The 16834-nt window shown below is 32.3% G+C and overlaps 1 protein-coding gene across 2 annotated transcripts; it reads left to right on the top strand.

Annotated features, from left to right (window-relative positions):
• Positions 1–5212: 5212 nt before the first annotated feature.
• On the top strand, positions 5213–16129 carry LOC123538003 (jerky protein homolog-like). 2 transcript variants are annotated; one of them, XM_045321960.2, is made up of 4 exons: positions 5213–5786; positions 11637–11762; positions 12454–12620; positions 13126–16129. In XM_045321960.2, exon 4 carries the CDS (start codon positions 13457–13459, stop codon positions 15038–15040), a length of 1584 nt encoding a protein of 527 aa, XP_045177895.2. In that variant the 5' UTR covers positions 5213–5786; positions 11637–11762; positions 12454–12620; positions 13126–13456; the 3' UTR covers positions 15041–16129. The 2 variants fall into 2 exon arrangements, with proteins under 2 accessions (XP_045177895.2, XP_053386004.1); XM_053530029.1 differs by lacking the exons at positions 5213–5786; positions 12454–12620 and having other exon boundaries at positions 11380–11762.
• Positions 16130–16834: the final 705 nt, after the last annotated feature.

The raw sequence follows: 16834 nt of genomic DNA, 5'->3' as shown, positions 1-16834 counted from the left end.
ATTATGCCTTAAACCCCAACCTTTGCTATAAAAAGAAGTGGGAGGAGCCAAATTTCAAATGGTGGCTGTTTTTTGCAACAATTTTCATCAGAGAGAGATTTTTCAGGAATTTGATAGAAATAAGTTGTATTCATTTTTTAAAAAAATATGCAGTTGTGGGGACATGTTTTCTGTACACAAAAATGCATTCCTTCCACAAATAATCCATTGAATAAATTAGATACAGCAGTTACAAAATACAAAATATCAAGGTATTTATTGAAAATTTGAATCTGAAACGACCTTTGACCCAAGTCATGTGATGTAAACAACCACAAGATGTATATAACCCACTTGTGTGTATGGAGCAAGAACTATAGTTCACATCATAACAAATGTGTTTACTTTGATTATGGTTAGTTTTGAATGCATGCACATCTATACATGCATTTCTATTATGATTTGACATTATGATAATTGAGTTAATAATTAATTCCACTAACCTGAGTCCTAGGTCCATCATAGTTATAATTCCAAATGATATGTTATCCATTTGTAATAATTCTTAGATGAATATTAATGTCTATGATATAAGTCACTGTTTTGAAATAATTGTAACTTTTTAGTATATACATAATTACATAATACAGAATTTTAGTTTCTTTTAACATTTTTAAAAAAAATATATACACTATATACACGAATTTTGGCATCTAGTTCCATTTATGACCCATGTATGGTTGGCCTGGAAGGTTTGGGTACAAGCCCCGCACTTGGTTTATAACACATGCTGGCATAATTTCCCTTAATGTCCACACATCAGCCTCTGTCCCTGTCCTGTTTAATGCCCTTTGTTTCTTCTGGATATACTGAGGAAAGTACCAAGCCCCTGCATTTGATAGCATATTCCAGTATTTCTGGTACCTTTTCTTTCGTAACCCACTATTTCTCTCATGTGGATTTGCTCCATCACCGAGCCAAGACTGTCGTTGTTGAGTAACACATGGATACAAGAAACAATGTGGACATGTGCGTCTAATGTCAATATCTTCAACGTTAACCCGTCTGTCATCCAGATCATCATCATTGTCATCATCATCAATGTCCCCACCACCTGTCGCTCCCTCAGTTACTGGACATGGCACAAGTCTTTCCTCATTTTCAACAAGCAAGTTCTCACTATTGTTAGACTCATTAAAATCATTTTCCTCATCATCCTGTGCCCACTCTGATTTGACTAAAGAATTATCAAAATCCCACTCATTAAATTCAAAAAAATGAACCAATGTATCAAACTGTTCCCTTGAAACTTTCAAAGTAATTTCTCGTTTTTCAGCCATTTTGTCTCAAGTCTCACACAAAAATTTTGCCGGGAAATTTCACAATGATCTCAGCATATGTGGAACAGATGATTCCATTATTTCGTTGTACAGTTTCTGTTTGCTTTTCTATAAATTGTTTTGTACTAAAAGAATACTATATGCTTACAACTGTATAATTAAATTTTAGTAATGCTGTGTCCTTTAATGGGGCAGAATATTTTAACTCTTTAATTTTTGAAATAATAAAGTCAACATAACAGATAATCCTGCAACCCCTAAAAAATTGTTTCTAGTGTCTATAGAACTTGACCCAAATTAGTTTATGATCCACTGACCATTACAGTTATCTGTTTCATCAAGATCAAGGATTTATTTTATGACCCAGCATGAAGCATTCTCCATCAATTATCTATATATCCACATGTAGACTGCATTTTTGTGAATACTGTATTAAGTCTAATAATGTAATTTTCATTTCGTGAAAATCCCCATTAAGTGAATTAATATTCATTAAGAACACAACTAAAATTTGTATACATAATTTCTAAAAGACGCCTCATTAATACCAATTAAGACAGTTAAATAAAGAATTTGGAAAATTTACAATAAACAGCATATTTTAGGTCTGGTAAATGCTGTTAGGCCTTGGTAAACTAAGAAATAATATTAATGAAATTTAAAGTACATGTACATATATTATTTCAACATCAAACTCATTTTTTTTCACTGTTTTTAACAAGTTTTAAAGGGTATAATATATAAGGTTTAATATGGTAATAAAGAGTTTACATTCACCATTGATCATCATGTGTGATGATGTAAGACTTATTAACTGATACCAATTAACACATTGCACTACAGATGTCCATATACCATACAAGTGGTCATTTTAGATTTGACTTGCATAAAATAAAGATTAGAAGCATTATAACTTATATATATATATAAAGGATATTAATATAGACTTGCTTATGTACCAATATATATAAGTAAATAAAATATTTTAACAAAGACAAAGTACATCACTCTAGTTTGTGAAGATGGAACAATCAAATTTGAATGAGGGTGTTGAAAGAATTAAAGACAAAGCTAAGCACGGATTTTCAAGGAGTACAAAAAAAAGGAAGTCAGATTCGGGTTCACCCATGAAACGGAGAAATCAAAAACGCAAGTTACAGGAAAAACAGAGTGTTTGTGGAACAATCAAGTTCTATGTAGAAAATGAGGCAGAAAAAATTAAACTCTTCAATAAAGTTGATCAATGTAAGCTGCTGAAAAGTGAAAAAGTGAATGATACAAACAATGCAGTCTTATTAAATACATTGTTGGATTTCTACTTAAAAGCTCATGGAATTGGATCTTGCAACAATTCAAAAGAACAAACACCTGTTACATATGAATCAAAACATTATTTGTTGGCAAACAGAGAGGACACCAGTGAAAAGCATTTTCTGACAAGCAAAAGTGCCCTTAGAAACATGTGTCATGGGATTCTTGAACACCACATAAATTGTCAAGCCCCTATCGATATTGACAACATTGACTGGTTTGGACATGTTGCCAAAGTGCATTTTAAATGCAAGAATGATCATCTTTTTAAATATGATTCTTCACCTCATACTGAAGGTGGAAAATTTCTTGGAAATATGCAAGTTCTACATGGACTGTTTACCTCAGGACTAAGATATTTGCAATATGAGAGACTCTGTGAAGGTTCCATGTTTGGTCAGTGCCCGGAATCTATGTATTCTTCATTGAATGAAATGTACTGTGATGTTACTAAGGAAGTGGCTCAAGAATGTATCACAGAGGCTAGGCAGGAGGAGGAGATAGCATCCATACAAGAAGCTGAAGAAAATGGTACTGTGTATAAAGGAATTAATATTCTAACAGATGCCAGACATGCTACCAGAAAAAATTCAAAACAGTCTGATGTAATTGCTATAGGAAGCAAATCACACAAAATAATCGGCGCAGTAACAATAACAAAGACTGATGACCCAGTAAGCCAGAGACATGAAATCAATGGAGTGAAGCGACTATATGAAGATCTGGATGATTATGGTTTATCTGTGCATATACATGGTCATGATAGAAATTTGTCAATTAACAAATATTTGCGCCAACAGAAACCGGAAGTTGAAAATGCCAATGACACTTGGCATGCTGCAAAAGGTGTTTCCAAGGTAATTAAATCAGTGACAAATGGACCTAAGCATATGCATGGTAAAACATGGCACAACGAACTAAGAGACAAAGCTGCCTCTGTTAAAACACATGTTTACTATGCGATGAAAAATTGCCAGGGATCAACAGAAAGACTACGACAAATTCTTGACAACATTACATTACATTATCAAAATAAACATGAAAACTGCTTAGCGGAATCACGATGTAAAACAGACAGAAATTATATGCCATCAAAGTTAATTCTAAAGGATAGTTTTGCGGTGTCTATTCTTTCAAAAGCAATAAAAAGTCTTCAAATATACAAGACACCAGAAGACTATGTTCATTGCATGGATACCCATTATGTGGAATCATATAACAATGCATGTCTGATATATCATGACAAAAGAATATCATTTGGCAAAAACGAATATCAGAGAAGAACGAACATGGCAGTATTAGACTGGAATGAAAATGTTGACAGACCTTACACGTCTGTTTCAGTGACAGAAGACCCCAGAAACCCCCGGAGGCAGACAGGCAAAAAGGCACTGATTGACAAAACTTACATTTTCAAGTCTGTGTTGTGGGCAAGAATTATAGATAACCTTTACCAGATAGCCAATTAATGTTTACAACCCTGTGTGAAACTTTGAACTAAGAAACTGTCATGCGATGAATATACAAGTATTTTATAAATATGATTTATTTTTATTTATTATAAAGTATATAATCAGATCCTCTAAATTTTTTCAAGATTTTACTGAATTAAAAAGTAATATTGCAATGTTTTATACAGATGTTACAATAATGTGTTATGATGTTCTTTGCATTTGCTATCATTGATTAATATGACTAATGTATAAAGTTTACATTAAAATGTAAATGCAAATACACATTATTTATGAAGTACATGAAATACTTGGTGTTCTCTATGCTGGTGACCATTAGTTGCTACTAGAGGCAAGCATTATCAGATACCTGTTGGAATCTTATCGTCTGCTACAGATAAACCACACCTACAAATTGTGTGTGTAGCAGCTACCGGCGATTCCCCTTTAATATCTTTTTTTTCACTTATCTTCGATATCAATAAACTTTAATCGGTCTTAGTCCTAAATATAAGACCTGACATAACTCATATCACTTTATAAGTTCATTTTAATTGATATTTTACATTTTTTATTTCCCATGTTATGTGAGGTCTTAACGTTGAACTGAAATAACGTATAGCACAAAAATCGCTTCAGATCTGAATTTTGATCTGAAGGTTTTTAACGACTTTCTGGCAAAATTGACTGAAAATTTCACATTGAGTGTGAAGAATAATCATAAATATGCTTTATGGTAGCAATTAAAAGTTATATTTTACCTTATTTGTTATTAATTATCCGATTAATTAATCCAGTATCCAGTCCGTTGAAAATTTTGAATAATGGCACGGTAATAACCGAGGGGTGTTCCAGATGTAAACATGATTTGCATATCAGAATCATTTTTTGAACGAAAGATACCTTTTCTCTATCCCATACAGAGAAACTATAAATGTCAATAATCTTTCTATTTTCAGAAGAGACATTTAAAATTTATAGAGATACAAATCGAAAATATACATGATGAAAATAAATCAAAATTACAATGAAAATATTTGGCGGGAAATATTTTTTCGTCTACCGCCGATCAAATTTAATTGGTACTTTCAATTTCGAAACAAGATGGTGGCACGTCAAATATAAAGGCATACAGACACTAAATAGCCTGAGCACCTATGAAAAAATGGTAGTCGCATAATGGCGGATTCAAATAGTTCTCAGTTTTTTTTGCTGTAAGAAGGATTTTCCTTGAAATCATTGCTATATATTGGTTGAAATCATATTGCATGCCTATACTTGACATACTGGTAGCATTTGCATGTTGAAAAAAGACTCCAAACTGATTTAACATGTGAAATTTATTCATACACCCCTACCCTAAATTGTGATTGTCATTTCAGTGTAAAAATTACGGTGTGTCCGTTTGACCAGAAATATTTTTCTTGCATCAAACATGACCCCTACTTTTCTTTGGATATTTTTACAGTATTAATGTTGATCTACAAGAAAATGTAAGCTAAAGAAATTTAAAATGGGTCTAGGTGTGTATTGCAGCATTGTGAAAACTTGTCATTTTATATAGAATATATAGTGGTGGCTATTTAGTGTGTTATAACCTAAACATTCGATGTCAAAAAAATAAACCGACATTTCGTGGATAATAATAGATTGTAAATCAGTTTAACCTTGCAGAATTGAAGCAAAGGTTTTTTGTTCCATCTAGGTACAAAGTTTACTGACTTTATAATTCTTTAGAAATTGAATTTATGCTACACTTCTTTCATACTAAGCGTTTAGACGTCAAAAACGGCTTTGATAGTAAAAATGTAAAATGTCAGAATATTGAATGTTGGAACGTCAAATGACAACTTTTTCACGTCTAATCAATTGGACTAATCGGTCTATACTATACAAGTATAAAAAGTACCAAACGCAGACAACTAAGTAAAAAATGCATTTATATATTTTTACATAACAGTTTTTAGTATTTTATGTATAAAGCAGGTATTGCAAAATACGTTTTACACAACTATTCAGCCATGTATAATAACCTACACTGCTATTCATGTGGAGAGGCCACAAGTTTCTTACACAAGCAAGAATATAATACAAGATCAAAGTGATAAAGTAAAGAAACTTATTCTATACCTATTTTATCTATCCAATCACGAACGTTCATTTGCAACACGTGACCGTACAATATATTACGGTATTTGGATGCACGTGCGTACAAAAATCCTGTATTTTCTGTATTTGGACGCACGCGCGTCCAAAAAATCCTGTATTTTCTGCATTTGGACGGTTCAACAGTCCCATGTTAAACATACGATAAAGCCCGAAACGCGTGAAAATGTTCCGAATGTAAATCGGATGAAGAAGGCGCTCTATGTACAGAGTTTGATTATGCGTCTTGAAATCTGGATTTAATTTGAGTTTTTTTGTTTACAACACACAAGAACGATTCAAGGGATAACAATGCTTTCTGATTTAGATATTAAAACGTTCGTTAATAATCAGAAAACTTAAAAATACAGTAAAAAGGATCATCAGATGTTGGAATATTTGAAAAGTCGCTTAAAGAAACCGTTCCGGACGAAACCTAGAAATTGGTTTCAGCCCTGACTGTCTGAATAGCTACCTCAGCAGTTTTTATTTAACGGTTAAGAAACAAAATGGAGAAGATTATGAATGGCAACGGACGGGCGGTCAGCATCCAAAACATGTCTGCTCTATAATTCAGTTTTCGTCGGATCTTCACCAAACTTGCTGACAATGTTTGTGGGCATTACATCTCGGCCAATTTCGATAACCAGCCAAATAGTACCAGGCACTCTTTGATTATAGTCCTTGAATTACTCGAAAAACGGGGAATTTAGCCTTCTCCGCTCTTTTAAGTCGAACAGTTTTCATCCGATCTTCACCAAACTTGCTGACAATGTTTGTGGACATAATATCTCAGCCAAGTATTATTACCACCTAAATCGCCAAATGGCTGTTGTAGGGAGGTTGCACCATATACTTTTTTTAATAATGATACGCAGAAAAAACAACATTCAATGAATTACGTATATTACGTATGAAGTGAAATAAATATAGAATAAAAAGGTTATTTAAGGTCTAATATTGTTCTGTATAATATATATTTGCACTCATACCAAGCTGGGAAAAACTAGAAAAGGCAGGAATACAATATTCAGTGAAACATTTTTAATTTAAACTATTATTATAGTAAGATAAAATAGATATAGAATAAAAAGGTTATTTAACATTGTACTGTACAGTACAATGTTAAATAACCTAATAATATTGTACAGTAAACATAACACTATTTAAACATATCGTATAGTAATGTAAAACTATGTAGATATATCTTAAAATTAAAGTAACACTGTTTAAATATATCGTGCAGTAAATGTTACAATATTAAAGATATAATTAAACCCAACAAAACAAACAAAACTATTTAGATATATCGTGCAGTAAACGTAACACTATTAAAACATATCGTAGAGTAAACATAACACTATGTAAACAGATCGTAGAGTAAACGTAACACTATGTAAACAGATCGTAGAGTAAACGTAACACTATTTAAACATATTGTAGAGTAAACGTAACACTATTTAAACATATCAGTAAACGTAACACTATTTAAACATACCGTAGAGTAAACGTAACACTATTTAAACATACCGTAGAGTAAACGTAACACTATTTAAACATACCGTAGAGTAAACGTAACACTATTTAAACATACCGTACAGTAAACGTAACACTATTTAAACATACCATAGAGTAAACGTAACACTATTTAAACATATTGTAGAGTAAACGTAACACTATTTAAACATATCAGTAAACGTTACACTATTTAAACATATCAGTAAACGTAACACTATTTAAACATACCGTAGAGTAAACGTAACACTATGTAAACATATCGTACAGTAAACGTTACACTATTTAAACATACCGTACAGTGAACGTAACACTATTTAAACATATTGTAGAGTAAACGTAACACTATTTAAACATATCAGTAAACGTAACACTATTTAAACATATCAGTAAACGAAACACTATTTAAACATACCGTAGAGTAAACGTAACACTATTTAAACATATCGTACAGTAAACGTAACACTATTTAAACATATCAGTTAACGTAACACTATTTAAACATACCGTAGAGTAAACGTAACACTATGTAAACATATCGTACAGTAAACGTTACACTATTTAAACATACCGTACAGTGAACGTAACACTAATTAAACATACCGTAGAGTAAACGTTACACTATTTAAACATATCGTACAGTAAACGTAACACTATTTAAACATACCATACAGTAAACGTAACACTATGTAAACATATCGTACAGTAAACGTTACACTATTTAAACATACCGTACAGTGAACGTAACACTATTTAAACATACCGTACAGTAAACGTAACACTATTTAAACATATTGTAGAGTAAACGTAACACTATTTAAACATATCAGTAAACGTTACACTATTTAAACATATCAGTAAACGTAACACTATTTAAACATACCGTAGAGTAAAAGTTACACTATTTAAACATACCGTAGAGTAAACGTAACACTATTTAAACATATCGTACAGTAAACGTTACACTATTTAAACATATCGTACAGTAAACGTAACACTATTTAAACATATCGTACAGTAAACGTAACACTATTTAAACATACCATACAGTAAACGTAACACTATTTAAACATATCGTACAGTAAACGTAACACTATTTAAACATACCATACAGTAAACGTAACACTATGTAAACATATCGTACAGTAAACGTTACACTATTTAAACATACCGTACAGTGAACGTTACACTATTTAAACATACCGTACAGTAAACGTAACACTATTTAAACATATTGTAGAGTAAACGTAACACTATTTAAACATATCAGTAAACGTTACACTATTTAAACATATCAGTAAACGTAACACTATTTAAACATACCGTAGAGTAAAAGTTACACTATTTAAACATACCGTAGAGTAAACGTAACACTATTTAAACATATCGTACAGTAAACGTAACACTATTTAAACATACCATACAGTAAACGTTACACTATTTAAACATACCGTAGAGTAAACGTAACACTATTTAAACATATCGTACAGTAAACGTAACACTATTTAAACATACCGTAGAGTAAACGTAACACTATGTAAACATATCGTACAGTAAACGTTACACTATTTAAACATACCGTACAGTAAACGTAACACTATTTAAACATATCGTAGAGTAAACGTTACACTATTTAAACATATCGTACAGTAAACGTTACACTATTTAAACATACCGTAGAGTAAAAGTTACACTATTTAAACATACCGTAGAGTAAACGTAACACTATTTAAACATATCGTACAGTAAACGTTACACTATTTAAACATATCGTACAGTAAACGTTACACTATTTAAACATACCGTAGAGTAAAAGTTACACTATTTAAACATACCGTAGAGTAAACGTAACACTATTTAAACATATCGTACAGTAAACATAACACTATTGAAACATACCATACAGTAAACGTTACACTATTTAAACATACCGTAGAGTAAACGTAACACTATTTAAACATATCGTACAGTAAACGTAACACTATTTAAACATACCGTACAGTAAACGTTACACTATTTAAACATACCGTACAGTAAACGTAACACTATTTAAACATATCGTACAGTAAACGTAACACTATTTAAACATACCGTAGAGTAAAAGTTACACTATTTAAACATACCGTAGAGTAAACGTAACACTATTTAAACATATCGTACAGTAAACGTAATACTATTTAAACATATCGTACAGTAAACGTAACACTATTTAAACATACCATACAGTAAACGTTACACTATTTAAACATACCGTACAGTAAACGTAACACTATTTAAACATATCGTAGAGTAAACGTAACACTATTTAAACATACCGTAGAGTAAAAGTTACACTATTTAAACATACCGTAGAGTAAACGTAACACTATTTAAACATATCGTACAGTAAACGTAACACTATTTAAACATACCGTAGAGTAAAAGTTACACTATTTAAACATACCGTAGAGTAAACATAACACTATTTAAACATATCGTACAGTAAACGTTACACTATTTAAACATACCGTAGAGTAAAAGTTACACTATTTAAACATACCGTAGAGTAAACGTAACACTATTTAAACATATCGTACAGTAAACGTTACACTATTTAAACATACCGTACAGTGAACGTAACACTATTTAAACATATCGTAGAGTAAACGTAACACTATTTAAACATATCAGTAAACGTAACACTATTTAAACATATCGTACAGTAAACGTTACACTATTTAAGCATATCGTACAGTAAATGTTCTACTGTTTAGATTTACAATTGAGTAAATGTAGTACTATTTAAACACATTGTTACGTTTAAGGGTAACATTTGCTTGTTACTAAAATGCTAAAGGTAACATATAAACAAACTAGCAATTATTAACATTAACACTGTTTATCATGAAATGTAACAATATAAATACCTAACAAAAATAAACAAGCTGTAAAGTCCAATCTAATATGCAAGAATAGTCCAAATCCTGTCTTGGTCAAATCAAAATCCAGTCAGTAATAATTCCAAAGTCCTCACAGTATTCAAACTATATAAGTATATCAAAACAATATAAATCCTCTCTTTAAAAATATTTCTTTTAATCCATAACATAAATGTGTTGACTGTCCGAACTTGTAATAATTTGCTATTAAGAAATACAGGAATGTTTTTCAATAAGATCTCCTGTCGTCTGACATCCTCCTATTTAAAGCACCATGGAAGGTTCTAGCAAGATTCTTGAAAACTCGAAAAACCTAGATTTAAAAATAAAGTTAACATCCTGTTGATAGAAAACCATAGAATATAAATACATTATTGACATACATGATGTCTCTAAACCTGAACAGCTTTTAAGAGTAAGCATAATGGGCAATAATTTGTGCATATCAATATAGTACAATTAACGTTACACTATTTAAACATACAGTACATAAAACGTAACACTACTTAATAGTCTATAAACAGTTCCTTGGAAAAGTAGAACGCAACCTACCAAAATGATATATAGAAGTTTTATGTTTTTGCTGATCACAAAGTACCAGGAAATATAACAACACAAAATCTAGATTAACGTAACGTATGCAGTGGAACTAAAAATACAAACTTCAAGTAGGCACTACCTATTTTAGATATATATTTAGTTTACTGCATCAAAGTTCACAAATTAATTATTAAAGTATCATTTTCTGAAAAAGTGTTATTTGATCTGAAAAAGGTCCTGTGTAAAATATTTGAAAAAAAATGGAGACATTCCACTTTAAGACATTATTGAAGGCTCAGGTGACTATTGACCTATTACGTCATGCAAACCATGCTCTTTTTACAACTCGGCATGAAAAAAGCATAATTACGACAGTGAAAAAAGAAAAATATGTAAACAGTAAAGTAGGCATTTAACTAGAGCATTTTATTTTCAAGGGAAATAATTGTGGTCTGACTGTATTATTTTGAAAATCACAGTTGAGATTTTTTTATGTGTGCACCGGTACAGTTTTGCGGGGAAGCGAAAGTTGACCTGGAATTTTGTCTTCTTCTAAAAACAAGGTAAGTTGACAGTTTTTGTTGAAATGTATATCTGATAGCTGACACATAGGAGAATGTTTTGGTTTATACCCATCTTACAGATTTTTTTGAAAATGAAGAGAAACAGGGGGAATTCTGTAAATTTCTTCTTATATGCAAATGAGCTGAAAATGTATTGAAATGACTAGATCAGAAGTTTATGCCTTTCCAGTAAGTTTTTTCCCTACCTTTGACGATAGTTATTAAAAAGTATAGATATCAACCTCTTTGCTGATATTAGTACCTAAAATTTTCAGCCTGTGAATAGCTGTGGAAATTTGGGACTTCCTTTTTTTGAAGATATAAATAGATCTAAGCTATATTTAGACTAAAGTTTTTTTCAGTATAACAGCATGTAGAGAACCCTTACATACAGTCAAATATTCTTGATATTGCAAGGAAATATCATGCATTTTTCAAGTGCTTGCTGTTTCTTATGTTGTGCATACTTGATATAGGTCATTGTCAATGTCAACTATCATTATACTGACATTTGAAGTTGTTGTTTTTTTCTAAATTACCTCCCTTATATATGCATTTTTCTTCATTCATTTTATTGATAATTACTTCCCTTTATGTTTAGCAAAAATTCTCAGATTGCATTTAATTAACTCCCTTTATTTAACATGAAAAATTCTCTTGTGTAATGATTATTTGTATATTTTACTTACAGTGTCTGATACAGTTAATTCGCCGGTTACGACGCATTCACCGGTTCCGAAGTATTCCGAATGTAATTCTTGTCAACAACGTGACATTACTGATCTGAATAGCCATTTATTTTCCTCCTCAAACAAGCTATTAACCATATATATTTCAGCTCCCATTAAAGTTAAAAAGGTAAACAAAATCATATTTACAATGTGTCGAGTGTATGTAAATCGAATATGTCAGATTAGACCGTTTTGAGTGTTTCGTTGACACATGGCGGGCATTTTTTTTTTTGCAAACAAATTCAATCTATTTTTTTTTCTGGTTGGACTTACATGTCAGAGGTGTATGTTACATATTAAACTTAGTTGGAAAAAAGTACAGAAATTACTTTACCTGTGTATTATATCATATAGCCATTTTTGTTAGTTCCGAAGCATGTGTTACTGAATTAACATCCAGAAGAGGCATCCAGTGGGGAAATGTGTAAACAGCTGATTTCATGCAATTTAGTAGCAATTATTAGAAAATCAATGTTTTAACATTAATTTGCCTTTAAAGGTAACTTTTTCTGTTTCCCAGGGTGTCTGTCTGTCTGTCTCTGTCTACCTGTCTGTAATATTACCTATTTGTAAATTGGAAATGTGGGCTGCATTTTTCAAGAAATTACAATTTCTGATTTTGTTTGTTTTAGCTATTTGCATGATGAATGTGGCATTCTCTTGTAAGTTCAACAAGACCCCAACAAAAAGTAAGAAAGTGGCCTGTAGAACTCCTGTCAGCCCAGCACAGAGTAAGGCAAAGAAAGTGACTTTGAAATATAAAGGGGGTACAGAAAATTACCTGGGAAAATTGCCAGAATAAGAGATGCTATTACTGAGGTAGAGAATGGAAGTTCTGTTCGTAAAACGGCGAAGAAATTTGGCTTTAGTGAAAGCTATCTTAGGAGAAGAGTGAATGGTGAAGTAAAGATTGACAGTAGAAATGGCCCTAGTCCAGTATTTTCTTGTGCTGAAGAGTGTGAAATGGCAAAGTGGTTGTCAGAAATGTCAAAAAGGGGAATGGGGCTTGGACCAGCAGAATTTTTAGATTTCGTTCAAGGTGTGGTAAAAAAAGAAAAGAGAAAAACTGACTTTATTAATGACAGACCTAGCTACACTTGGTATTATAGTTTCATGGCGCGCAATTCTCATTTGATTGAGAAGAGACAAGAGTCTTCTCTTGAAAATTCCAGAGCTAAGGTGACTTCACAACAGCTGGATAAATGGTTTGCCAGTTACTATAAGTTTTTATCAGAACTTCATCTCCTTGACAAGCCACACAGAGTTTACAATGCTGATGAGTCGGGGTTTTCAATGGGTAGTAAGGCTTCTGTTGTTATAGGTCCGACTAAAAAAGAGTATCCTGATAATCTTCCTCACTTGTGTGGACAGACAAAGAAACGTTTAACGGGAATGTTTTGTGCTAATGCTGAAGGAGAAGTCATTCCTCCATTTCTTGTATATCCCCAGCCAAAACCAAGTGCATATGACCCATTAATTGGTAGTAGAAAAGGTACTGCAGTAGAATATACAGAAAAAGGTTGGATGAATGGAAAGACATTTCTTAAATTTTTACAACATTTTGACCAGTATGCCAGTCAGGAAAGACCAGTGCTATTACTTATTGACAGCGTGAGTAGCCACATTGACTTGAACATTTTCACTTTTGCAAAAGAGAAACAAATTGAACTTTATAGGTTAATACCTAATGCGACCCATTTCCTTCAGCCAGTTGATAATGGCGTGTTTGGGCCTCTTAAGAAAGTATGGTATAAAATTGTCAGGAAATACACAAAAGAAAACCCAGGTAAAAGCATAGGTAAAGAAAATTTTGCTGGTAAACTTCATGAAGCATTTATGTTGTTTTACAAACCACTTACAGTGTCTAGCAGTTTTAGATCTACTGGTATACATCCAGTTGATAGGTCAAAAATTAGTGAAAATAAACTGAAACCAGCATTAACTTTTCAAATAGAATCAGAATCGTCTGCACCATTAAATTCCATGGAGGAAAATTGCCAGCAGTCAGTGTCATCCTCAAATAATGACATTTCAAATTCACCAGTACTTGATTCCTCAGTGGAAGACAATCCAGTGAACTCACAGTCAAACAATTCACTATCTGGTCTGTCCCTTCTTGCAGATGTAGCCCTGACTGACTGTAACAATAATGTCAATAAGATAACTAGTGTAAACAGTAATTCTTCATGTTCAAAGTACGGATCTCCTAGTGTAAATATTGAATCTACAAGTAGTATTAGTACTGCCTCCTCATTTATTCCATCTACAGACTGTGGTGACAATGTTTCTGTGCACTTAAAGGAAGCACTTGTATTCCCGTCTTGCAGCAAGGATGTAATTCAAAAAAAGAGAAAATCAATGTCAGATTCTATACCGGACTGCTTAACATCATCGGAAAGTATTAGGAGTGCAGCATTAAAAAAGCTGGAGTCTGTAAGAAAATTTGCAAAAAAAGAAAAACTAGCCAGGACGAAGTATATTAAGGAAAAAGCTAAGCAGACATTAAAGGAACAGAAACTTCAAAAAAAAAAAATGCAAAGCCAGTGAATAAAAGAAATACTAGCAAAACTGGTGGTAATAAGTCATCTACCTCTAAGAGGACAAGAAACGCTAAGAAATGTCTGGTCTTTAAAGATAAAAAGTCTGATAATTGTGTTGTTTGTAAACTGCTTTCTGAGGATGAACTAGGATGGGTTCAGTGTGATCTGTGTGACTGTTGGCTACATGTGGCATGTATTCCAGATGATCATGAATATGATAAAAATGCTTTAAGCCAAGAAAATGTTGACTTTTATTGTCACATATGTGTAACTTAAGTTATCCACAGAATTAAAGGTAGATTGTCAATGTTTTTCTGAATTTTTACAACTTCATTAAGACAGCATAGAAAATGTTGATAAATTTATTGTTATAAATGTAGTATTACTGGTACCATACTTTATTTTTTGTTGCTTCTACTATGAGATAGCTTCTACTTTAGATAGCATTGTGGTCAGGTTTTCCATTACTACATTGATTATATATTATAAATAATGATCAACTTTCCTTTGACACAATTACTGTTTACAAACTGAAAAGTACTGTCAATAACTTGAATAAAGTAAAATCAACCATGTAACAGTATGATTTTCTTTATTATACAATGTAAATGATTTTCTTTATTATACAATCAAACAATTAAAGACATGGCATCTTTCTCAGGCATGGCAGATAAAGCCTTCTCCAATAAGTCCACATGTTCCTGGTTTTCAGATTTAATAACATAATCACATGGGATTACAGCTCCTCCTCCAATGTCATGCACAGCAGGCCATGGTGGGAAGCTCTGACATGGCTCTCCTTTGGCTATGGCACTGACAGAGCCACCTGACTCTATTACCTCCCGAAAGGCAGCTGCCAAGCCCCTTGGAACATGACCAATAGGAAGTCCAGCAATGTCACTTAGCTTCAAAAAGCGTTGAGAGTCAGTAACTTGTCCATGCATGTTTGAAGGGAATTCTTCAATAGGTGGAATCCATACTAGAGCAGCATTTTCATCATGCACATGGGTGTATTCCAGATCTACCTTCAACAAAGTGTTCATTGGTGGTTTTATCTGGAAATGATGATATCCCTTTATCACAGAATCCTCTATTTTTATCTCAATCATAATTTTACAGGTGTTATTGTCTTGCTTCAGACTGATCTCCAATAAAAAGTTTTGAACACAATAAAAAAATCTGTTTGACACTTATGAAAAGTCTCGAGTGGGTAACTACCTTTAATACTTAGTAAAATTCCCTTTAGGCTGAACACCACTAAATCCAGCTGTTCTTTATTTCATATAAAATCCACTCACTTCATAACGGTGTTTCGACATTTTCTAGCATATCAGATTTTCAGAGACTTACATTCCCATAAAGAGCTAGATCGCTACTTTAGAAAAACAAAAAGAAAAGGGGGTGTTAACTTTTATATAAGAAAACTACAGTTCGTTAAATACAACCCGCTGAATTTACTACTTTTTGCTTCTTTCAATTTCTCTTTTCGTGACATTAAATTCTTACGCCGCCATTTTTATCTAGCATGCGATAGGAACATGCCGATTTCATTACAATGCAAAGTGATACATACTGAAACGCGGTAGGGTAAAAGTAAGCACGTTGCTGCCGAGAAAATGCACAAGGAAAGGAAAAAAGATTAGTACTATTTATATTTGGACTACTTGTGACTAGACCTGCGGAGGCTTACATTCTATTTGGTAGTGGTCAGCCTATAAGAGAAAATTTTTGTCTGATTTTTCCATGAATTTGCATTCATTCTCAAGGTACACCTATTTCACAATGATTCTGCTTTGTTTTG

Source organism: Mercenaria mercenaria, chromosome 18 (genome assembly GCF_021730395.1).
Source record: "Mercenaria mercenaria strain notata chromosome 18, MADL_Memer_1, whole genome shotgun sequence".
NCBI classification, from domain to species: domain Eukaryota; kingdom Metazoa; phylum Mollusca; class Bivalvia; order Venerida; family Veneridae; genus Mercenaria; species Mercenaria mercenaria.
The sequence above is the reverse complement of the archived record's forward strand: the minus strand, read 5'-3'. Positions and strand labels throughout refer to the sequence as shown.

Excerpts from the sequence above, each read along its gene's own strand:
- LOC123538003 (XM_045321960.2), top strand. The coding sequence starts at position 13,457 with ATGGCAAAGTGGTTGTCAGAAATGTCAAAAAGGGGAATGGGGCTTGGA.